Genomic DNA, 23,730 nt, shown 5'->3' with positions numbered 1-23,730 from the left:
CCTGCCTCAACCTCCCGAATAGCTGGGACTACAGGCACACGCCTCCACGCCCAGCTAATTTTTGTATTTTTAGTAGAGACGGGGTTTCACCATGTTGGCCAGGATGGTCTCAATCTCTTCACCTTGTGATCCGCCCCCCTCAGCCTCCCAAAATGCTGGGATTACAGGCGTGAGCCACCACGGCTGGCCTCGTTTATGCCTTTGATGGGGGCTGCTAAGGTCTCTGAACTGATGGATCCTGGGAGAGGACCAGGTTTCTAGTCAGATTGGGAAGAACTTCAGTCTTGGACACTTTGAATTTTATATGAGAGCTGTTGAGATATTCCAAGCTTTGGAAAAGAAGAGGAAAACTGAAGCAAACAGAACATTATAGGCCCATGTGAAGAGAGCCCAAACAGATGGGTGATTTCAAATTAATGTGAGAAAACTAATAGCTCGTCTATATCCAAATAACAATGAGAAAATGCAACAAAAGGAATGATTCCATTCACAATAGTAACAAAAAATACCCGAATAATCCACCCAAATAGAAATGTGCAAGACTTTTATGAAATACTTTAAAATCTCAGCTGGATACAGTGGCTTACATCTGTAATCCCAGCATTTTGGGAGGCCGAGGCTGGTGGATTGCTTGAACCCAGGAGTTTCAGACCAGCCTGGGCAACATACTGAGACCCCGTCTCTACAAAAAAATTATCCAAGTGTGCTGGTGTTTATCTGTGGTCCCAGCTCCTTGGGAGGCTGTGGTGGGAGGCTCACCTGAGTCTGGGAAGCTCGAGGCTGCAGTGAGCTGTGATCGCACCACTGCACTCCAGCCTGGGCAACAGAGACTGTCTCAAAAAAGAAAAAAACCAACCCAACTCACTTAAGGGCATCAAAAAACTTAATAAAGGGATAAATATGCTACATTCAAGAATGAGAATACTTAATATTGTAAACAGGTAAAAAATTTCCTCATTTACTTATGAAGTCATTTTTTAAAAACTTGCTCAAAATGATTCTAAATGTTAATGGGAAAAATAAGCACATGAGACTAGCTAGGCAAATGCTGGACAAACAGTAATGATGAGGTTTTGGGGCTGTGGATTTTCTATTTTACACATTTCCATATTTTCAAGTATGTATTACTTTTGTAATTAGAGTAACAAGAAATGAAACATCAGCAGGAGGTGTAATTAATAGTGATCTATCCACTAAAAAGACTGAGGTGGAAAGGAAGGATATACAGATTACATTACTCTGAAGAAGAAATATTACTATTGACTATACAGAAATACTATCAAGGAATACTGATTATCAAGGAATACTACGAACAAGTGTATGCCAACAATTTGATAACATGGGTGAAATCAACAAACATCTACAAAGACACAAACTACTAAGGCTGAAGAAGAAATGGAAAAATCTGAATAGACTTATAAAAAGTGACGAGATCAACAAACTTCTGGAAATTCACAAACTACCAGGGCTGATTGAAGAAGAAATGGAAAAATCTGACTAGATCTATAAAAAGTAAAGAGATTGGATTAGTAATTTAAAACACTTCTCACAAAGAAAATGAAAAGCCCAGGCCTAGAGGCCGTCACTGGTGAACTCTACCCAACATTAAAGAAGAATTAATACCAATTCTTCACAAATTCTTCCAAAACAAAACAAAAAGACGACGAGGAGGAGGGAATATTTCCCAGCTCATTTTATGAGGCTGGTATCACTCTGATACCAAAACTAGATAGTCTATCAAGGAAAGGAAAATACAAACCAATATCCCTTATGAATACAGATGTGAAATTCCTCAACAAAATACTAGCAAACTGAATATAGCGACATATTAAAAGGATTGTGTACCGTGACCAAGTTGAGTTTAATCTCACAATGCAGGGTTGGTTTAACAACTTAAAATCAATTAATGTCACACACCGTATCAATAGACAAAGGCCAAACACCAAAACAGCATCTCAACACATGTAGAAAAAGCATTTGACAAAATCTAACACCACTTCATGATGTGAAGTAATCCGCCCGCCTCGGCCTCCCAGAGTGTGCTGGGTGGCGTGTGCCTGTAATCCTAGCTACCGGGGAGGCTGAGGCAGGAGGATTGCTTGATCCCAGGAGTTCGAGGCTGCAGTGAGCTATGATCATGCCACTGCACTCCAGCCTGGGCAACAGAGCAAGACCCTGTCTCTGAAAAAAAAAAAAAAGTATATTGATAAACCCATCATAATGTGTTTAAGATTGTTAGTTTAAACTGGGTATGGCCTTTCTTTTTGGGATGATAAAAATGTTCTAAAATTGATTGTAATGATAGTTGTCCCACTCATGAGTACACTAAAAATCACTGTATTGCACACTTTAAATGGGTGAATTGTGTGGTATATAAATTATATCTTGGTTGGGCATGGTGGCCTATGCCTGTAATCCCAGCACTTTGGGAGGCGAAGTTGGGAGGATTGCTTGAGGCCAGGAGCTTGGGACCAGCCTGGGCAACATAGTGAGAGCCTGTCTCTTTAAAAAAAGAAGTTAGCTGGGTGTGGTGGTGTGTGCCTGTAGTCCCAGCAACTCGAGAGGCTGAGGCTGGAGGATCCCTAGAGCCCAAGGGTTTGAGGCTACAGTGAGCCACGATTGTGCCACTGTACTCCAGCCTGGGGTGACTGAGTGAGACCCTGTCTCTTTATATATATATAAATCTTTATATATATATATGTAAATCTTTATATATATATAAATATATATATCTTATATATATATAAAAATCTTATATATATATCTTGATTATACATCTATATAAATATATATATCTTGATAAAGCTATAGCTTATCACTTATGACATTATTCACTTAGTTTTATAAAATGAAGTGAAACTTGGCAGAACAGTATTATGTGAGCACATTTTTGTAAAATACAAGTTCTTAATAAAACATAATATTCTTAAAATTGAGGACAATTTGTGAAGCAGTACAAAAGACAAAAGCACCTCAGTGTCTCCCTGACACAGTCACTTTCATTGTGTAGCAAGCAGGTCTGGTGACAAACTGTCTTAACAGTAATTGATACTACCTCATTACTCATTAATAAAATAATAAGAGCCTTAATTGCATTTTTTCTATACATCAACACTGTGCTTAGTTCTTTTTTTTGGAGACAGAGTCTCGCTCTGTCGCCCAGGCTAGAGTGCAGTGGTGTGATCTCGGCTCACGGCAACCTCTGCCTCCCAGGTTCAAGTGATTCTCCTGCCTCAGCCTCTGGAGTAGCTGGGATTACAGGCATGCGCTACCACACCCAGCTAATTTTTGTATTTTAGTAGAGATAGAGTTTCTCCATCTTGGCCAGGCTGGTCTTGAACTCCTGACCTCAGGTGATCCACCCACCTCAGCCTCCCAAAGTACTGGGATTACAGGCGTGAGCCGCCACGCCCAGCCTGTGCTAAGTTCTTAACGTGCATTTTGTCATTTTTTGTTCACATCGCCCTGATGATGCCCCCATATTTTTTTTTACCACCTTCCCCTTGCTTACTATTTTCCAACATATCAAAGTTGACATTTACAAAATTGTATTATTTATCAGAATAAAAAACTGCATAGCTTCTTCTGTCATTAGCGGTACCTGAAAGGATAAATACTTCAGGTCTTTATTTGAGTTGGTTTTTATGTCATCGTATGCAGTATAAGAGAATATCGGTAGGCTGGGTGCAGTGGCCCTATCTCTACAAAAATAAGAAAATTTAGCCAGGCATGGTGGCGTGTGCCTATAATCCTAGCTACTGGGAGGGCTAAGGCAAGAGGATTGCTTGATCCCAGGAGTTCGAGGCTGCAGTGAGCTATGATTATGCCACTGCACTCCAGCCTGGGCAACAGAGCAAGACCTTATCTCTTAAAAAAAAAAAAAAAAAGTATATTGATAAACCCATCTGAATGTGTTTAAGATTTTTAGTTTAAAGCATTTTGTATTTGTTATAGCTGATCTTCAGTTTGAGGAGAAAACACTTTTTAGATGGTTGTCCATTTTTTGTTTCATATGATACTAGATTTGAAAGTCAAATCTTTGGCAAAGCTAATTTTTAGAGTGTTTTTGTTCGGGTGTAAATATAGATTAGCTAGTATGGAAATCTCGTCTTTAATGCTAAACTGAATAATTTTTCTTTGTTTTTAGTGTTATGTGCCAAGAACCTTGCAAAGAAAGACTTCTTCAGTAAGTAAACACTTATTTTTTCCCTCTTATAATGTTATGCATGTATTTCTGAAATTTTAAACTTTAAAAAAAGATTGAGTGTATTCTCTTCAAAGTTTTGCCCTTTACTTAATAGAAATCCATGGTTCTTCAAACTTTATTTCCCGGTTGACTACAACATGAGTGGTTCCTTAGCTGAAAGATACAGAACTTACAAATCATACCCCAAAACCTGTCTTTCATTTCCTATTCTGGTCACACCCAATTTTTTCTGCCTCTCTACCTATTAGAATATTGCTTTCTGCTGGATGATGTATTCTCAGCTCTAATACAAATGAAATACTTTTGTATAAAACAGCTGGATTTGCATACAATTGTTAATCAGATTTTATAAATTAAATCACATTTACAACACCCTATAATTAAAGGAATTGCAAAAATAAGAGACTCCTTTTCTAAAGGAAGAAATGACTCCTTAAGAAAGTCAACTAGTATCTGGTCAGTGCCTGCAGCATTAAATTCTTCACACACTTTCTGATCCTCACAGGACATCTTTCAGTTCTTGAGTGGTATTATTCGTGCTTTCAAGATGAAGAAACTTAGGCTCAAAGGCTTTCTCCAGGTAGCCAGGAAGCTCCAGCGTGGCGGCTCGTGTCCATCTCTATCTCTGACAACTGTCCACTTTGCCACCTGTATGATCTAATAAACCTGTCTGATTCATTCTCTAGCATTTAGGAACTACCGAATTAAGGCCTGGTGAATACTTGCTTCCATAGATAAGATAGGCAAAGATCAGTAAACAAATTTCGGGGCATTATGAATTTTTAGAAAGTCTAAATACAATTACTTTCAGACACTTTTCCCTCCACTTAATTAGCCCCACTTTAATAGAAATTTGAATGTAAGCCTTTTTTTTTTTTTATTTTTTTTTTTTTAGTCACTTTCTTTTCTGCCCTCTAAAAATCTGAGTATGGAGGCATACTAGGCTCTCTTAGAAAGCTCAATAGACATAACTTATTTTGCTGATTGAAATTATTCTGAAATTAGAGAACACGAATTGTGTGTTCTGTGTCACATGGATGGATGTGAGGTCTCATCTAGGTGTGGGTCTCCTCTCTCCTCTAGGGCTCCCCGACCCTTTTGCAAAGATTGTCGTGGATGGGTCTGGGCAGTGCCACTCAACCGACACTGTGAAAAACACATTGGACCCAAAGTGGAACCAGCACTATGATCTGTGAGTTGAATGTTCTGTAAGCCCCATGTGGAGCGGCAGGAAAGCAGGTGTCTAGCTTTTACGAGAAACACCTAAGAGAAAAAAAAAAAAGATGACTTTTTATTGATAACAAAAGCGGATGGCCAAATGAATGTCTACGTTGCCTAATTTTAGAATTCATGTACTTGGAAGTTCTTGCATTTTGTTACTTTCTTTTTTCTTTCTTTTTGAGACGGAGTCTCACTCTGTCACCCAGGCTGGAGTGCAGTGGCGCGATCTCGGCTCACTGCAACCTCCGCCTCCCGGGTACAAGTAGTTCTCCTACCTCAGCCTCCCAAGTGGCTGGGATTATGGACATACACCACCACGGCCAGCTAATTTTTGTATTTTTTAGTAGAGATGGGGTTTCACCATGTTGGCCAGGCTGGTCTTGAACTCCTGACCTCAAGTGATCTGCCCACCTTAGCCTCCCAAAGTGTTGGGATTACAGGCGTGAGCCACTGCGCCCGACTGCATTTGGCATTTTCATAGATTTTTATGGTTTGGTTTTGTACATGTGATCCTCAAACTTTTCAATCTCCTGGCCATTTTAGCAGAAAAAAAGGCCATAGTTTGTGAACTCCACGTGCTACTGTTTTTCAGCAAAACCCTAAACCTAGTTGTAGTTTCTACCTAAAAAATGCATTTTTTTTTTTGAGATGGAGTCTTGCTTTGTCGCCCAGGCTAGAGTGTGCAGTGGCGCGATCTCGGCTCACTGCGACCTCCACCTGCTGGATTCAAGTGATTCTCCTGCCTCAGCCTCCCAAGTAGCTGGGATTACAGGCACCCGCCAGCATGCCCAACTAATTTTTGTATTTTTAGTAGAGACGGGGTTTCCCCATCTTGGCTAGGCTGGTCTCGAACTCCTGACCTCATGATCCACCCGCCTCGGCCTCCCAAAGTGCTGGGATTACAGGCGTGAGCCACTGTACCAGGCCTAAAAAATGCATTATTATGACTGTATGTTTCTGTTGACTTTGAAAATTTTTGCTTTCTAGTACATATATATTTTCTGCAAGAGAAAATATAGTTTTATGTGATCAAAGCCATCAGACAATTTCTTATATTCATTCAAAAACTGGATTGTACTTTGAAGACCACTATTTTATTTTATTTTTAAATTAAATTAAATTTTTTTTTTCAAACAGAGTCTCGCTCTGTTGCCCAGGCTGGAGCGCAGTGGCGCAATCTTGGCTCACTGCAACCTCCTCCTCCTGGGTTCAAGTGATTCTCGTTCTTCAGCCTCCCGAGTAGCTGGGATTACAGGTACCCGCCACCATGCCTGGCTAATTTTTATATTTTTAGTAGAGATGGGTTTCACCATGTTGGCCAGGCTGGTCTTGACCTTCTGACCTCAGGTGATCCACCTTGGCCCCCAGAAGTGCTGGGGTAACAGGCGTGAGCCACCGCCCCCCTCTGTGAAGACCACTATTTTATATGCACCCATGTTTTCATGTTCCTACTAAGATATTTTCATCAAAGTAATCCTGAAAGATTATTGTCTTTTTTAATTAATACAAATTATACTGTATTTGGGTGGGATTTTTGAGAATTATATTCTAAGATTCAGTTTCAGTGACACTGAGGCTGTGTAAGTGGGTTGAGTTCCTCTCTCCGTTGACTTGCAGTGACAGTAAATGGAGGTTTAATGTCTTAGTGTCCTCTTGTGTACTTTGAATAGATCCGTAGGTTTGTAAGTAGTCCCTTGTCACAAACCAGTATTCTATATCAAACCTAACTGGTGAGAATTTATGAATCATGTTACTGTCCTATGCGACTATTAAAATATAGTAAATTTGCTGGGTGCAGTGGCTCACACCTGTAATCCAAGCACTTTGGGAGGCCGAGACAGGCAGATCACCTGACGTCAGGAGGTTGAGACCAGCCTGGCCAACATGGTGAAACCCCATCTCTACTAAAAATACAAAAATTAGCCAGGTGTGGTGGCAGGTGCCTGTAATCTCAGCTGCTGGGGAGGCTGAGGCAGGAGAATTCCTTGAACCCAGGAGACAGGTTGCAGTGAGCTGAGACTGCGCCATTGCACTCCAGCCTGGGTGACAAGAGCAAAATTCTGTCTCAAAAAAAATAAATACATAAAAATAAATAAAATATAGTAAGTCTGTTACAAGATTATTATTATCACGTGGTTATCTACATTTGCCCCTTCCATAAGGAGCAAGGTAGTTCTTCTTCCCAGCTTGTTGAAATTAATGGATACGTATTTATTAAATGCCTGTTACATGTGTAATACAGAGGCAACATTATTTTATAAAGTTTCTTAAAGAGAAAATCTCAATGAGATATCATAATTCAGAAATACAATTAAAAGCTGGGCATGGTAGCTCATACCTGTAATCCCAGCACTTTGGGAGGCCAAGGCAGGCAGATCACCTGAGGTTAGGAGTTCAAGACCAACCTGGCCACATGGCGAAACCCCATCTCTACTAAAAATACAAAAATTAGCCAGGCATGGTGATGCACGCCTGTAGTCCCAGCTACTCGGGAGGCTGAGGCAGAAGAATCACTTGAACTTGGGAGGCAGAAGTTGCAGTGAGCTGAGATCACGCAACTGTGCTCCAGTCTGGGGGCAACAGAGCAGGGTTCTATCTCAAAAAAAAAAAAAACAAAAAACAAAAACACAATTAAAAATGAGTTTTGCACTTTCTTTCCAGATATGTTGGGAAAACGGATTCGATAACAATTAGCGTGTGGAACCACAAGAAAATTCACAAGAAACAGGGAGCTGGCTTCCTGGGCTGTGTGCGGCTGCTCTCCAATGCCATCAGCAGATTAAAAGATACCGGATGTAAGAACCAAACACTTTCCTGCCTCTTAATGCAACCAAAGAAAGCTTAGGAGGCATCGTTTTCTGTTCTGATCGCTGAATACTGAATTCCTGCCTTCCTCCCTAGTTCACGTTCCTTGGGTTAAGTTTTGAATTGTTTGTTTACAGACCAGCGTTTGGATCTATGCAAACTAAACCCCTCAGATACTGATGCAGTTCGTGGCCAGATAGTGGGTAAGAACTTTCTTGTCTGTGTAAAGAGATGCTTTTCCAGAACTTACATTCAATCCTTCATCGCTGAGAACTCACATACAGGCACTGACGATGCTGACGGGCCTCAGAGGACAGACCACGTATGGGGCCTTCTCTTCAGTACTAGGAAGTTTTGTCTTGTGTAGTTTTTATTATTTTATCTAATTCCCTTCTCCTGGCTTTTTTTTTTTTTTCTGTTTTTTCTTTTTTTTGAGATGGAGTGCAGTGGTGAGATCTCAGCTCACTGCAACCTCCGCCTCCCAGGTTCCAGCGATTCTCCTGCCTCAGCCTCCCGAGTACTTGGGACCACAGGTGTGCGCCACCATGGCTGGCTAATTTTTGTATTTTTAGTAGAGACGGAGTTTCACCATGTTGGCCAGGCTGGTCTCAATCTCCCGACCTCGAGTGATCTGCCTGCCTCAGCCTCCCAAAGTGCTGGGCTTACGGGCGTGAGCCACCATGCCCGGCCCCCTTCTCTTGGCTTTTAAAGTTGAGTTAAAATGACTTGGGTACAGAAAAATTTAGGGTTAGAATTTTAAATGTAATTTTAATCATCACATTTATGGACAATACATTTTTGACCGTATTATCCAAGGGTAGATAATAAGAATGGTGGCCACACATACAGGAGTTGGGAAATAGTTTCTTCTGGAAGCCCCATCATATATGTAAAAAGCAAAGAGTTGTGAAGAATTCCATGTAATATGATTTGTACAGTCAGGAGATTGCATTATTTAGAATGAAAAATTAAAGTGTGCTAATGTTACAAAGTGTTGGCTAGAGGCAGTCTGTTGGAAGTGATTTAGCTGTTAAATAACTCATCCTATTATCCACCCACTTGTATTAGTGTTTTAGGGTAACTCAGATATTGACGTGTAAGCACTGCTGCATGGAATGAAAAAAAAAAGGTCTCTCTGCAGCACACTGGAGTGATTCTCACTCTAAATCTTTTAGGTATTGTCCTGTGTAGACCTGACCCAAGATAAATGAATAGTGCAGACATACACCCTGAAATCTACCATCATGAAAAAGTTCTCACCGAATGCTTTCCTGCGTGTAATTTCTTTTTTTCTTTGTGGTGGGATGTGCCAGGGAGAAAAATGAGTAACTGAAAATAACTTTATAAAAGTCTTGTTCATAGTAAAGATAGAGAATAAATATTTAGATTCACTTAGACTTTGCAGATACTAAAAGTACTCTCTGTGTCTTTATTCATTTATTTTTTTGAGACGGAGTCTTGCTCTGTCGCCCAGGCTGGAGTGCAGTGGCATGATCTCAGCTCACTGCAACCTCTGCCTCCCGCGTTTAAGCGATTCTCCTGCCTCAGCCTCCTGAGTAGCTGGAGTTACAGCTGCTTGCCACCATGCCTGGGTAATTTTTTGTATTTTTAGTAGAGACGGGGTTTTGCCATGTTGGCCAGACTGGTCTGGAACTCTCAGCTTCGGGTGATCCGCCCGTCTTGGCCTCCCAAAGTGCTGGTATTACAGGTTTGAGCCACCGTGCCTGGCCTCTCTGTGTCTTTATTAAACTTAAGTCAGAATGTTCTTAAGAAATAAAAACTGGGCTCAGTGGCACATGCCTGTAGTCTAGCTACTCTGAGGCTGAGGCGGGAGGATTGCTCAAGCCCAGGAGTTTGAGGCCAGCCTGGGCAACACAGTGAGACTTAATCCCCCCAAAAAAGCTTCTTATTTTTATTATTTTTTTTGAATTTTCAATTTTTTTTGGAGACAGAGTCTCACTCTGTCACCCCTGCTGCAGTGCAGTGGCGCGATCTTAGCTCACTGTAACCTCCGCCTCCTGGGTTCAAGCAATTCTCCTGCCTCAGCCTCCCAAGTAGCTGGGACTACAAGTGTGTGCCACCATGCCCGGCTAATTTTTGTATTTTTAGTAGAGACGGGGTTTTGCCATGTTGCCCAGGCTGGTCTCAAACTCCTGAGCTCAGGCGATCCTCCAGTCTTGGCCTCCCAAAGTGCTGGGATTACAGGCATGAGCCACCGTGCCCGGCCCAAAAAAAGTCTTCTTAAAAAATAAATCTTCTTGAAAATAACTTAGAGGGACTGAATATTGCATTGTTATTTTTATGGAGACCGGGAGAAACATAGCACCCTTCTCTTTGCCACATTTACAAGGAATATTCCAAGTAGCACGCAGCTACTGGAGTAAAATCCTTCGTATTTGAAAGCATAGGAATATATGTGTGTATGCATACACATATGCCTCGTTTTCTATGATATTGTACATAAATTCTAAATTAGCAATGACTCACTGTATTATAATTATGTAAACCCCGCTGGGTTTTAACACAAATCGTTCTTTTCTCTTTTAGTCAGTTTACAGACACGAGACAGAATAGGAAGCGGCGGCTCGGTGGTGGACTGCAGAGGACTGTTAGAAAATGAAGGGTGCGTATAACCACAGTGAGAGGCGGGCCGAGTTCTCTGCTGCCTTCACCTCTTGGCCTATAGGAAAGCGCCCTTCCCTCCTTAAGTCACTCTGCAGAATGCTTGAGATGCATAAAGGATGTTGGGATAAAACTGTGAACCAGTTTACTTGTCTATAAAGGAAGCTGTAAAAACAACTGGGGTTGGCTGGGCGTGGTGGCTCACGCCTATAATCCCAGCAGTTTGGGAGGCCGAGGTGGGCGGATCACGAGGTCAGGAGATCGAGACCATCCTGGCTAATACGGTGAAACCCCATCTCTACTAAAAATACAAAAAATTAGCCGGGTGTGGTGGCGGGCGCCTGTAGTCCCAGCTACTGGGGAGGCTGAGGCAGGAGAATTGCTTGAACCCGGGAGGAGGGGGTTGCAGTGAGCCAAGATCATGCCACTGCACTCCAGCCTGGGTGACAGAGTGAGACTCTGTCTCAAAAACAAACAAACAAACAACTGGGGTTGTGGCTGAAAGACTCAGAAGCCAGTGAAAGAGGCTCCCATGGGCCAAAGATGGGTGAGTTTGAGCATCAATAAGAATTATAACTGCCTGTAATCCCAGCACTTTGGGAGGCCAAGGTGGCCAGAGACTTTGGTCTCGAGTTTGAGACCAGCCAAGGGCAACATAGCGAGACTTTGCCTCTACCAAAAAATAAAAAATAACAAATTAGCTGGGCATGGTGGCACACACCTATAGTCCCAGCTGCTAGGGAAGCTGAGGTGGGAGGATTGCTTTGAGTCCAGGAGTTTGAAGTTGCAGTGAACCCTGATCACACTGCTGCGCTCCACCTTGGGTGACACAGCAAGACCCTGGCTCAAAGAAAAGAAAAGAATTATAACTGCCATGAATTTGGAACATATCAAATATATTAAAAATCCTTGGGTTCATAATGACGGGGGAAAGAACTCAACACACTAAAAAATAAAACAAACTGCCGAACAGTCATTGGTCACTGTCACCATTTTGCAGTCCCCCATGAATTAATGGACCTGGCCAACAAGCAGTAATTGCTAACAACATCACAAAAGAGAGATGATCCAACATTAACACACCTCTTGGAAACACAGGGGACCAGGAATGTGTCTCACAGCCCCAAGGGAATATAATCAACAAACATCCAGAATGGGGCCCTCTGTAGGACAGAAAACCCAGGGTCTTCAACAAATAGACTGCAAGAAAAGCAAAGATAGGGAAGGAGAACCTGTCAACAATTCATATAAAAACAAACTTGAGACATAGCGACACATGCAAGGTGTGGACTTTGGATCCTGATTTATGAGACAATTAGAGAAATCTGAATACCAGTATTTGATTTTTTAAAAAAGTTAATGAACATTTTTTAGTTGTGATAATGGAAATATTTAAGGATGAAGTCATAAAATGTTGGGGTTGGTGGGGAGGGATTGGAAGAGTGGACATTGGATGATGGTTAGCTGGGAGGGGTGGACACGGGGTTCACTCTACTGGTCTCTCATTTTTTATACATATTTGAAATTTTTCAATCTAAGATTTTAAAAAAGTATTTGCTTCTAAGGGACAGTAGCCTATTAAGGTAAATTGTCTTCAAAATTGCTCAGGGGGTGAATATTGATGTTTAAAAAGTACCTAAAGGCATTTTGGCATTTTATGTAACCGGCAGTTTCACTATAGAGTAAAATAACAAGTAAAATGGAGTATTTGGATATGATTTTATTTTATTTTCGAGATGGAGTCTTGCTCTGTCACCCAGGCTGGAGTACAATGGCGCAATCTCGGCTCACTGCAACCTCTGCCTCTTGGGTTCAAGCAATTCTTATGCCTCAGCCTCCCGAGTAGCTGAGACCACAGGCGTGTGCCACCACACCCAGCTAATTTTTGTATTTTTAGTAGAGATGCGGTTTCACCATGTTGGCCAGGCTGGTCTTGAACTCCTGACCTCAAGTGATCTGCCTACCTCGGCGTCCCAAAGTTGGGATTACAGGCGTGAGCCACCGCATCTGGCCTGGATGTGATTTTAAATCAAGAAAAATGAGATCTCATTTCACGAACTCCTCATAGTCTAAGGCTGGTTTCTCCTAATCATTCCAGTCTACCCTATGGTGAAATTGTACAGTTGGCCTTGGGGACACTCTGGCCGCCTGTTCCTCTTAGAAGAGTCTGTCTTTCTGTTTGAGTGGCACATGGTGAATTTTACAAAACTAGGCCCTTGGAACACTGGACATTATTAAAGGAAAGCAAATGAATGTATGTGATGGTGTCCCCTAGGACACTAGCCCTAAGGCGCTGGTCTTGTGACTCCTCCATGGTGACACCATGCCTGCCTGCTCTCGTCCCTTTCAGAACGGTGTATGAAGACTCGGGGCCTGGGAGGCCGCTCAGCTGCTTCATGGAGGAACCAGCCCCTTACACAGATAGCACCGGTGCTGCTGCTGGAGGAGGGAACTGCAGGTTCGTGGAGTCCCCAAGTCAAGATCAAAGACTTCAGGCACAGCGGCTTCGAAACCCTGATGTGCGAGGTTCACTACAGACGCCCCAGAACCGACCACACGGCCACCAGTCCCCGGAACTGCCCGAAGGCTACGGTGAGAGAATGTATCCTGCTGTGGCCAGTGCCATCTGCCCTGTTTCCATGAGTTGACCTTTTTTTTTTTTTTTTGAGACAAGGTCTCGCTGTCACCCATGCTGGAGTGCAGTGGCATGATCATGGCTCATGGCAGCCTTGACCTCCCTAGCTCAAGCGATCCTCCCGAGTAGCTGGGATTATAGGCATACACCATCATGCCCGGCTAATTTTTGTATTTTTTGTAGAGAATGGGTCTCGCCATGTTGCCCAGGCTGGTCTCAAACTCCTGGGCTCAAGTGATCCACTTGCCTCAGCCGCCCAAGTGCTGGGATTACAGGCGTGAGCCACTGCGTCCGGCCTTTAACCCTTTTTGAGTAGCCTGTTTGTGCCAAAAGTGCAGATGTTTGCATGGCTATGCCATTTGATAATTGTGGCAGTGTAAAGACAACTGGAAGACAGTGGTCCTAAATCTAGCTAATCATGAATTTTCAACAATTGCTCCAAATCTCCCAGTTTAGAAATCAAGTGAAAATCTTAGGCAAACGAAGACCAAAGCAAACCAAGGTAACACGTAGGCTAGTTGAGGGTGTCTGTAGTGCTCTGGAAAGGAGAGCATGGGGCGAGATGGAGAAGAGGGGATTATTCGGCCACCTCAGAGAGAAGAACTGGGATAAGAGGGGAGTGTTATCTAGATTTAGATAATACCAGACGTGAGGGCATCGAGGGTTGGTTACAAACTCTCCCTGGAATTGAACTTGTCTAATTTGGATCCCTAATTTCTTGTGTAGAACAAAGAACAACAGTCCAGGGCCAAGTTTACTTTTTGCACACACAGACTGGAGTTAGCACATGGCACGACCCCAGGATACCAAGGTAAGCCTCCTGAAATGCACACCCGCCCAGCTGTCTTTCCAGCAGTTGACTTGAAAAGCCAATACCTTCCAGATGTGTTGCTCTTGTTTTAAACTAAAAATAGGGATGAATGAGATGATATTGATGTCTGGGATTTGCTTCAGATAAGTTGGGGTGGGGGGAGTAGACAGGGGTACATTTGAAACGTAAGTCATTGTTGACCTTTGAAACAAGGTTGACCATGATCATTGTTGAAGTTGGTTACACAGCGATTCCTTATGATCACTAATTTTTTTATATGCTTAAAATTTTCCATCACAAGTCAAGGAAATATAAAGACTCTGTTACCCTTTCTCTCTTCTACTTTACTGTCCCCATTGCCTCAGTCCCTCGGGGACCATTCCTGGGGGAGATGCAGCTTTTCTATACGAATTCCTTCTACAAGGCCATACATCTGAGCCCAGGTTAGAGAGACCCCCCCACCCCATAACAGAGTTAAGTTTCTTTTTTTCCTTTTCTTTGCTTTTTATTTCCTTTTAGAATAGCATTACTACCTAATATGATTTTTGGTAATACTTAGTTCCTTTTTATTCATAATTTGTTTCATCTGAGAATAAACTTCCTGTCTGATTTTCCAAGACTATGTTTAATGTATGACTCAGTACCTATAATGAGACTGGAAATATATTACCTGCAAATGAATGAGGTGTCTCTTTTGTACCCCCTGTTAGAAATGACAGGCTTTTGTGTTAATTAGAAACACATCTTGGTCAGTAAAGCTGTGCTCCCTTCTGACTGTAGATTGTGTTGAAATTATTAATCAGGAGAATAATTAATCATTCTTAGAGTGGAAAATACTTGTTGAACAAAAAGCCCATTTGAAAATGAGAATGCCTCGTCCTGCTGCAACTGTTTAGAATCGCGAGTTTCTGAATGCATGTTCCTGTATCTCCCTTAGCCCTGAAAAGCTTGGTGCTGTCTGGGAACTTTCCAATGAAGAAACCCTTCTGGCCTGGAACATTTAATGACACTTGTGAATTCAGATAGTTTTCTGACAGCACTAAGATACTTCCTACTATTAGGGCCTTCTTTTGTATAAGAAATGATATTCCGTGGGGAGCCCGTTCCTTATCATGGTTATAAGCTCTGAAACTTCCTTTTCTTTTTTTTTTTGGAGATGGAATTTCACTCTTGTCGCCCAGGCTGGAGTGCAATGGTGTGATCTCGGCTCACTGCAACCTCTGCCTCCCAGGTTCAAGCAATTCTCCTGTCTCAGCCTCCCGAGTAGCTGAGATTACAGGCACTCACCACCACACCCAACTAATTTTTGTATTATTAGTAGAGACAGGGTTTCATCATGTTGGCCAGGCTGGTCTCGAATTCCTGACCTCAGGTGATCCACCTGTCTCCCAGAGTACTGGGATTACAGGCGTGAGCCACCACGCCCAGCCTGCAAGTTTGGTTTTAAATCTCTCGGATGTTGCTGCTGTTTGCAGCAGAGAGGCCTGGACTGAGTGGAGGTTTGGCGTAAGTAGCACCACGAAGGTCCATCTTAGCAGAGCTGGGACACAGACACCTTGATAAGGAATCTTTGTGGCTTCTGTTGCTGACTTTTGGTCTCATTCTTCCATACTCAGTTGGACAAACCTCTCTGTATCTTCCATTTTGGTAGAGACCTTAACAGTGTGAATTGTGATGAACTTGGACCACTGCCGCCGGGCTGGGAAGTCAGAAGTACAGTTTCTGGGAGGATATATTTTGTAGATCATAATAACCGAACAACCCAGTTTACAGACCCAAGGTTACACCACATCATGAAGTAAGACTTTAAAAATATTTTTTTGCTGACCTCTTTCATTGATAATCGAATGCTTTCTTGGACTGGTATTTTTGTGAATGTATCGACTGCCTTGCTGGTTGGATAATAAGCATGGTCAAAATGATGTTAAATATCTGGTGGATAATTGCATATTTTAAACTCTTAAATTAGCTGTGAAGAGCACTGAAGCCCTATGTTGTTGCTACCCTTTTCTTACTTGCAGCCTAAATAAAATTTACCGAGATGGCAGTGGTAGGTAGCTTCATGAAGGAAGCTTCTGCACGGCGCGCTCTCATGAGACACGTGGCCCCTAGGTTGAGAAGTAGAGATAGGTGATACCTCCCTAGTGCCTGCACGGTGGGGAACTGGATACCTTGGAACTGAGAATTATCTTGGATCCCATATTTAGTGTTCCAGGCCTGTCGTGTTCTCAGAGCCAAACATTCCACATAGCTCTTTTTTGTTTGTTTGTTTTTTGTTTTTGAGATAGAGTCCCACTCTGTCGCCCAGGCTGGAGTGCAGTGGTGCGATCTTGGCTCACTGCAACCTCCGTCTCCCTGGTTCAAGAGATTCTCCTGCCTCAGCCTCCTGAGTAGCTGGGATTACAGGCGCGTGCCACCACACCCGGCTAATTATTGTATTTTTAGTAGAGACGGGATTTTGCCATGTTGGCCAGGCTGGTCCCAAATTCCTGACTTTGGGTGATCTGCCTGCCTCGGCCTCCCAAAGTGCTGGGATTATAGGCATGAGCGACTGCACCTGCACCCGACATAGCTCTTTTAACCGACAGCTCTGTGTCTCAGTGGCAAAACTTGAACAGGATAAATGCCACTTTGTCACCGTACTAATCCTACTCCTTTTACTGAAATTTTGCTCTCAGTGAGCACGTGTAGAAATCTCTCAGTAGTAAAAATGAGGGATGGTTTTCATTAGATTTCACTTGAGCAGTCTGCTGTTGTGCCTATCATGAGATTTCATTTGAGCTCTCCACTGTTACCTCCTTTAAAATTTTTTCCCATCATCTCCATTTCATTCTAACTGCCAAGGTGCATCTGATGATGCTTTGGTCCATCTCATGGGTGCGTAATAGATGCGTAATAAATGACAGCCATTTTCCATTTTTATTTGTGGTAGTAATGTGCGAGATAAGTGGTTGCTTGGAATTGGGGTACCTCCTTTTTATTTTTGAAAAAGACAGAGTCTGGCTCTGTCGCCCGGGCCGGAGGGCTGTGGTGCAATCTCAGCTCACTGCAACCTCTGCCTCCCAGGTTCAAGCGATTTTCCTGTCTCAGCCTCCTGAGTAGCTGGGATTATAGGTGCCCACCACCACACCTGGCTAATTTTTTGTATTTTTAGTAGAGACCAGGTTTCACCATGTTGTCCAGGCTGGTCTCGAACTCCTGACCTCAGGTGATCCACCTGCCTCGGCCTCCCAAAGTGCTGGGATTATAGGCTTCAGCCACCACGCCTGGCCTGGGGTACCTCCTTTATTGTACTGTAGACCTATATTTAGGCTAATGTGGCCATCAGCAACTTTGACACAGCTAGCTAGGTACATGGTTATGTCATCAGGGAAACAAATTCTCCCTGAAGCTGCATGCAGCTAGCTCTCTCCTCCGACCCTGTCGCGTACGTGGGTGCTTGCAGCTCCCCTGGCCGGGGCTTCGGAGTGACTTTCTGCGTCTCTTCTTCTCAAGTCACCAGTGCCAACTCAAGGAGCCCAGCCAGCCGCTGCCACTGCCCAGCGAGGGCTCTCTGGAGGACGAGGAGCTTCCTGCCCAGAGATACGAAAGAGATCTAGTCCAGAAGCTGAAAGTCCTCAGACACGAACTGTCGCTTCAGCAGCCCCAAGCTGGTCATTGCCGCATCGAAGTGTCCAGAGAAGAAATCTTCGAGGTAGAGAGTTCAGGGCCACTGGCCAGACCCTGTTCAGAAACAAATAAGGCAATTCAGACAAAGGAATCTCAAATGCGTTTGTTTTCAAGGGCTGCTTTAAATGAACTGCTTTGTGGGTGATGTCTGCGTTTCAGGGAACCCTTCTTTCCGTTTGGTATTTCAGGTATTGATTTTATTACTAGGGGAAGTGCAGAGTTTGTCAGGACCACAGCCTGTGTAGAGGGAGGGAATGGGAGCCATTTCCTCTTATGGTAAAAATGAAAAAACTGTATACACCTAGAGGTGTATACAGAAACTAGCACTAAAAAACAGTGGGAACTGCCTTGTCTGCATGATGCGGGTTAAATATTCCTGCAATTTGCAATCTGCATTTTCCCCAGAGCCAGTCAGTCTCCCTCCTCTCTTCTTGTGTGAGATGTCATCTGAGGGCTGTCCTTCTCAGGGCAGCTCAGGGGCTGGGGGCCATCCTGCTTCTCCTGTGGAAATTGGCAAGAAGCAGGTGGCTCTTGGGACAGGCTCTGTCCCTTAAGCAGCTTCCTGCAGAAGCAGGTCCCTAAACAGAACAGGCTCTTTTCCCAAGAAAGCCGACCATACGGGAAAATCTCTATGGCATTTGGGCCATTTCCTGCCCTCCTTTGTGGAGACACTGTCAGAAATGATCAAAGGAGACTGAGCACAGATTCTCCCCGGGTGACAGTGCTAAGGGAGCACTGAGGGGCGAGGGAGCTGAGCGCCTTCCCTACCGCGAGGGCTGGGCCTGGGTGTTGGATGGGCAGCTTGGCCAGAGCGCCCAGCCCTGCCTGCTGCATGTCTGCCCTTGTTGCAGGGCTAGGAAAGCGCTGAAGTACTGACTTCACTACTAGATCGTTTCCTCTTTCCCTCTCGGGTTGCCAGAGTTTGTTTGTTTGTTTGAGATGGAGTCTCGCACTGTTGCCCAGGCTGGAGTGCAGTGGCGTGATCTCGGCTCACTGCAAGCTCCACCTCCCAGGTTCAAGCGATTCTCCCACCTCAGCCTCCCGAGTAGCTGGGATTACAGGCGCCCGCCACCACGCCCAGCTAATTTTTTGGTATTTTTAGTAGAGATGGGGGTTTCACCATGTTGGCCAGGCTGGTCTTGAACTCCTGACCTCAAGTGATCTGCCCACTTTGGCCTCCCAAAGTACTGGGATTACAGGCGTAAGCCACTGTGCCCGGCTGGGTTGTTGGAGTTTGAATTGTGTTAAATTTAAAGCATGAAAAAATTCTTAAGTGCCTTATTACTGAGTCTACATCTACAAACATGTAGCGACTTCTGCTTTAAGTGCTCAGTCTGAGGGAATAGCAGGCTGATCACATGTGTTCTGTGCTGTGCTTAAGCCACCTTATGTCTTACTTAAAAACTTAAAATCTTTTTGCTTTTTGACTTAGTGGGAAATCAAATGTGATTTTTCACTTTAGATATAAAAACAGGCTCAGAACTCTCTTAGCATTCAGACTTTCTAATGTCTTGATTTTGGTTGCAATGCACAAGTTGTTTATAGTGTGCACTGAAATTAATTTATACAGAGAAGAATCAACCCTAGTGAGATTTGTCCTTAAGTCCTTGGTGATTCACTGAAAACAGACATGTGTTTCCCTGAAGGTTAGTGTTTCCTGGCATTGTGTTTGTTTTGTTGTTGTCTCAGAGGGAGAAACTGAGAAAAAAGATGATGGAATATACTGGATGCCGAAGAAGCATTCTGATTAGGAGCCAGATAAAACTTGAATTGGAATGGATGCGTATTCTTAACCAGGCTCCATTATCAATAACCTTTTATAACTTTAAGAATAAGAAATGTTCTTCTCTCTGAAACTGTGATGTTGCTATTCAGGAGTCTTACCGCCAGATAATGAAGATGCGACCGAAAGACTTGAAAAAACGGCTGATGGTGAAATTCCGTGGGGAAGAAGGTTTGGATTACGGTGGTGTGGCCAGGTGAGTTGCTAGTTCATTCACCTTCTCTGCTGCCTGGATCTCAGTCTTTTCAAGAGAAGTCATTTGCCCTTCTCCAGTGCTCATCACCAAGCACTCCTGGGCAGGGCTGATGTCTCCTTGGAGCAGTCGGGCCATCATGCGCTGGCTTCAGCCACCCTGCTGAGAATAGGAATTCCTCTGAGCATGCTCGTGCCAGCCTCTTGCCATAACCTACCAGAATATCTGTGATCGTCACCACTAACTGACTTGTTGTAAAGCTAGAATTAAACTTTTAAATTCACTCCCTTCTTTTGAAACATGAGGGGCATGCTCCTGAAATTAACACAGGAGGCGGCCTTGCTCTCCTCTGTAGAGGATTTGCTGCAGGGAGCAGGGCAGGGATTACATTCGTGCATGTAAATTGCATTTGTGTCAAAGGAATTTTGTAAAATGTTGAAATTTTGGTCAAAATAATTCAAGAAAATGATATAAAAAAACAGAATCGAATGATGAAAAGCTGCTATTTCATGTCCTGCTTCTTTTCAGCTTCAAGACAATTGTTGTTTTTTGTTTTTTGTCTTTTTTTGAGATGGGGTCTTGCTCTGTTGCCCAGGCTGGAGTGCAGTGGCATAGTCATAGCTCACTGCAGCCTCGACCTCCTGGGCTCAAGCAAGCCTCCCACCTCAGCCTCCCAAGTAGCCGGAACCACAGGTATGTGCCACTATGCCTGGCTAATTTTTAAAAAGTTTTTTGTAGAGATGAGGTCTTACTCTGTTGCCCAGGCTGGTCTCAAACTCCTGGGCTCAAGCCATCCTCCCATCTTGGCCTCCCAAAGTGCTGAGATTGCAGGTGTGAGCCACTGTGCTTGGCTAAGACAACTGCTTCTTAACTCTTTTAGCTCTTTCTTTGGATTAGGTATCTTCTTATTTCCAGATTTAATGATTTATGGGCATATACGTAAGATAGACTGACTCCAGTTACTCTCATGTTCAATTTAGTAATATGGATCTTTTTGTTCTTCCGTCATTTGTAACTTTATGTCCTGTGCTTTCACCTTTATTTTTTGATTTATCAACTAGAGACATGATCTCTGGACCTCTCATTTGCATAAGAACAAGATATTCATACTTATAACTTTCTCTTCAGCATTCCTTCTGCCTCTTAAATTCTGTCATCTGTAATATTACTTTTATGTTGTCAAGGTTAAGATTTACATTCTCTTCTGTAACCAAAATTTGGTCAGTGTCGTATGCTTGTCTACCAGTTATCTGTAAAGGGATCAAAGTTTATATGGTTTATATTATTATGAATGAAAATATTGTCCATTAAGGGGTTAAATAGTATTCTAGAATTTAACTTTTTGGAACAAATTCTAATTTTTCCAAGAATTTCTTCTTCTCTTTTTTTCCTGGAGACAGCGTCTCACTCTATGGCCCAGGCTGGAGTCCACTGGCTGGATCTCGGCTCACTGCGACCTCCACCTCCCAGGTTCAAGTGATTCTCATGCCTCAGCCCCCTGAGTAGCTGGGATTACAGGTGCGAGTCACCATGTCCAGCTAATTTTTGTATTTTTAGTAGAGACAGGGTTTCACCATGGTGGCCGGGTGGGTGTTGAACTACTGACCTCAGGTGATCCTCCCGCCTTGGCTTCCCTCCCCAGTAGCTTTCATTGTCTCTACTGCCCCTTGAACTTCAAGTCCTCCAGGATGGTGCACATCACACCTTCTGACAGCCCCCGTGTCTCCTGCGAGGCCTCTGTGCAGTCTCATGGCGATTCTCTCGCTCCTCTGTGCTGCGGTCGTCCTGAGACTTCACTGCTTCCCTGGGTGAGGTCCACTGTCCTGGGTGTCCCATAGCTTCCCCTTTCTTGGCGTCCTCCCTTGTCATGCTGTGACCACTGCATGGTTGTGTGGTGTGATGTTTCTCTTTCTTGTCTGCATCTTCCAAGAGAGTCAGACTGCACGCAGTCAGGAACTTGTCTTGTTCACAGCTGATCCCTGGTTCCTAGAACAGCACCTAACACACAACGGAACACTTGTCTCCGTAAATATGTGCCAAATGAATGAATTCTACTTTTCGTTAATTTCTTCGCACATTTTCTTTCTTTGGTCGTTCTGAAATGCCTGTTACTCAGCTGTCGGACTCCCTGGTTTGGTCTGGTAGGAGTTACATTCCTTCTGCGTTTTCCATAGTCGTCCAGTCTTCTGCGTGGAGATGGGTCTTTGTGAATTTCCCTTGACTGACATGATGCTGTAGTGGAAAGAGTTGGGAATCTCTGCTCTGCCACCTCCAGTTTGGTCTTGTAGTGTTATTTCACCACTGGAGTCTTCCTCCTAATGGGATGATACTTATCTCAGAGAGCTGTGGAGAGATTTCAGTTGCATGTGTGTTACACATGTGCAGGTGTGTGTTCATTATCCAATCTGTGGGGGTCAGGCTACACTTATCTCCCCAGTATTTAGTCCTGAAGTCCTTTCTGTAGCCTCTCTTTTTGGCCTGTTTAGTTATTGCTTCCCTTACCACTTCCAGAACAGAGCTGATTGTATCTTTATGCTGTCCGTGGCTGGGTCGGAATGTTTGCTTGTATTTTAATCATTTCCTGTCTAGACAATTGGAGGTCTTTGTGTTTTTCAAAAAAGGTACTTCCTAAATCGAAACTCCAAAACTTGGGATGAATTCAAATTCAGCAATGTTGCCTTTGTAGTAAAGAGACTTTATAGGATTCGGAGTCTCATCTCTTCTGGCAGTTCCTTTCTGTTCTTTTGAGTACAATGAAGAACTGTTTTTGTTTGATATTTTTTGTGTATTCTCACGATTTTCTTGGACAGATTATTTGCATTTGTGTCTGCCCTTCCCTATTCTCTCTCATTTCTGTTTGAAAAAGTAAGAAATTCCAGAATAAAATTTGGAGGTGCTATCTTAATGCGATCCGTTGAAAAGGAGTTTTGAGTAGAATGAATAAAAGACTCTTTGTAGATCTGCCACAGGTGTTTGTCTAAGGGCCCCCCGACTAGCTGGGCTTAATGCAACCTGAGTGTAGCCACTGAACCATACAATTTCTATTTAAAGTGCCTTTTTTTTTTTTTTGGCTTGACTGTTTTTAACTTTGGGGTTTTTAAAATAATAAAATGATGCAAACATTAAAGAAATTCAGAAAATAGTAAGTTAGGCTGGGCGTGGTGGCTCACGCCCGTAATCCTGGCACTTTGGGAGGCTGAGGTGGGTGGATCATTTGAGGTCAGGAGTTCGAGGCCACCCTGGCCAACATGGTGAAACCCTGTCTCTACTAAAAAATCCAGAAAATAGCCGGGCCTGGTGGCACATGCCTGTAGTGCCAGCTACTTGGGAGGCAAGAAAATCGCTTGGACCCGGAAGGCAGAGGTTGCAGTGAGCCAAGATCGTGCCACTGCACTCCAGCCTGAGCGACAGAGCGAGACTCCATCTCAGGAAAAAAAAAAAATGTAGAAATTTTAGCGCGTCTCAAATGCATTTTTGTTGTTTGCTCCCAGGGAGTGGCTTTACTTGCTGTGCCATGAAATGCTGAATCCTTATTACGGGCTCTTCCAGTATTCTACGGACAATATTTACATGTTGCAAATAAATCCGGATTCTTCAATCAACCCCGTAAGTATGAATGAACAAAGAGGTGGGGAATTGAGTTGGAGAAGTTTTGAGATGGATTTTCAGTTTCATTCTCAGTTCTTGGTCTATTTGTTGTAGACTTAATCAAAGACAGCGGTAAGCAAAACGTGGAGAGGTAAAGTGAAAACTGAATTAAGATGGATGATTTCAATCCTGTATT

At 43.4% G+C, this 23,730-nt stretch overlaps 1 protein-coding gene across 4 annotated transcripts in view; it reads left to right on the top strand.

The window, feature by feature from the left end:
- The window catches only part of SMURF1 (SMAD specific E3 ubiquitin protein ligase 1), a 116,194-nt gene that overhangs the window by 77,966 nt on the left and 14,498 nt on the right, over positions 1-23,730 (top strand). For all 4 annotated transcript variants that reach the window (XM_054497110.2, XM_054497109.2, XM_063668122.1 and 1 more), the window contains exons 2-12: positions 4,148-4,186; positions 5,291-5,399; positions 8,090-8,223; positions 8,371-8,436; positions 10,781-10,856; positions 13,206-13,447; positions 14,217-14,301; positions 15,953-16,099; positions 17,797-17,995; positions 19,846-19,949; positions 23,438-23,552. In XM_054497110.2, the coding sequence (XP_054353085.1) occupies positions 4,148-4,186; positions 5,291-5,399; positions 8,090-8,223; positions 8,371-8,436; positions 10,781-10,856; positions 13,206-13,447; positions 14,217-14,301; positions 15,953-16,099; positions 17,797-17,995; positions 19,846-19,949; positions 23,438-23,552 (1,316 nt within the window). The remainder of the gene's footprint in view (positions 1-4,147; positions 4,187-5,290; positions 5,400-8,089; positions 8,224-8,370; positions 8,437-10,780; positions 10,857-13,205; positions 13,448-14,216; positions 14,302-15,952; positions 16,100-17,796; positions 17,996-19,845; positions 19,950-23,437; positions 23,553-23,730) is intronic.

This window comes from Pongo pygmaeus, chromosome 6 (assembly GCF_028885625.2).
Source record: "Pongo pygmaeus isolate AG05252 chromosome 6, NHGRI_mPonPyg2-v2.0_pri, whole genome shotgun sequence".
Taxonomy (NCBI): domain Eukaryota; kingdom Metazoa; phylum Chordata; class Mammalia; order Primates; family Hominidae; genus Pongo; species Pongo pygmaeus.
This window is presented reverse-complemented; position numbering and strand designations above follow the sequence as displayed.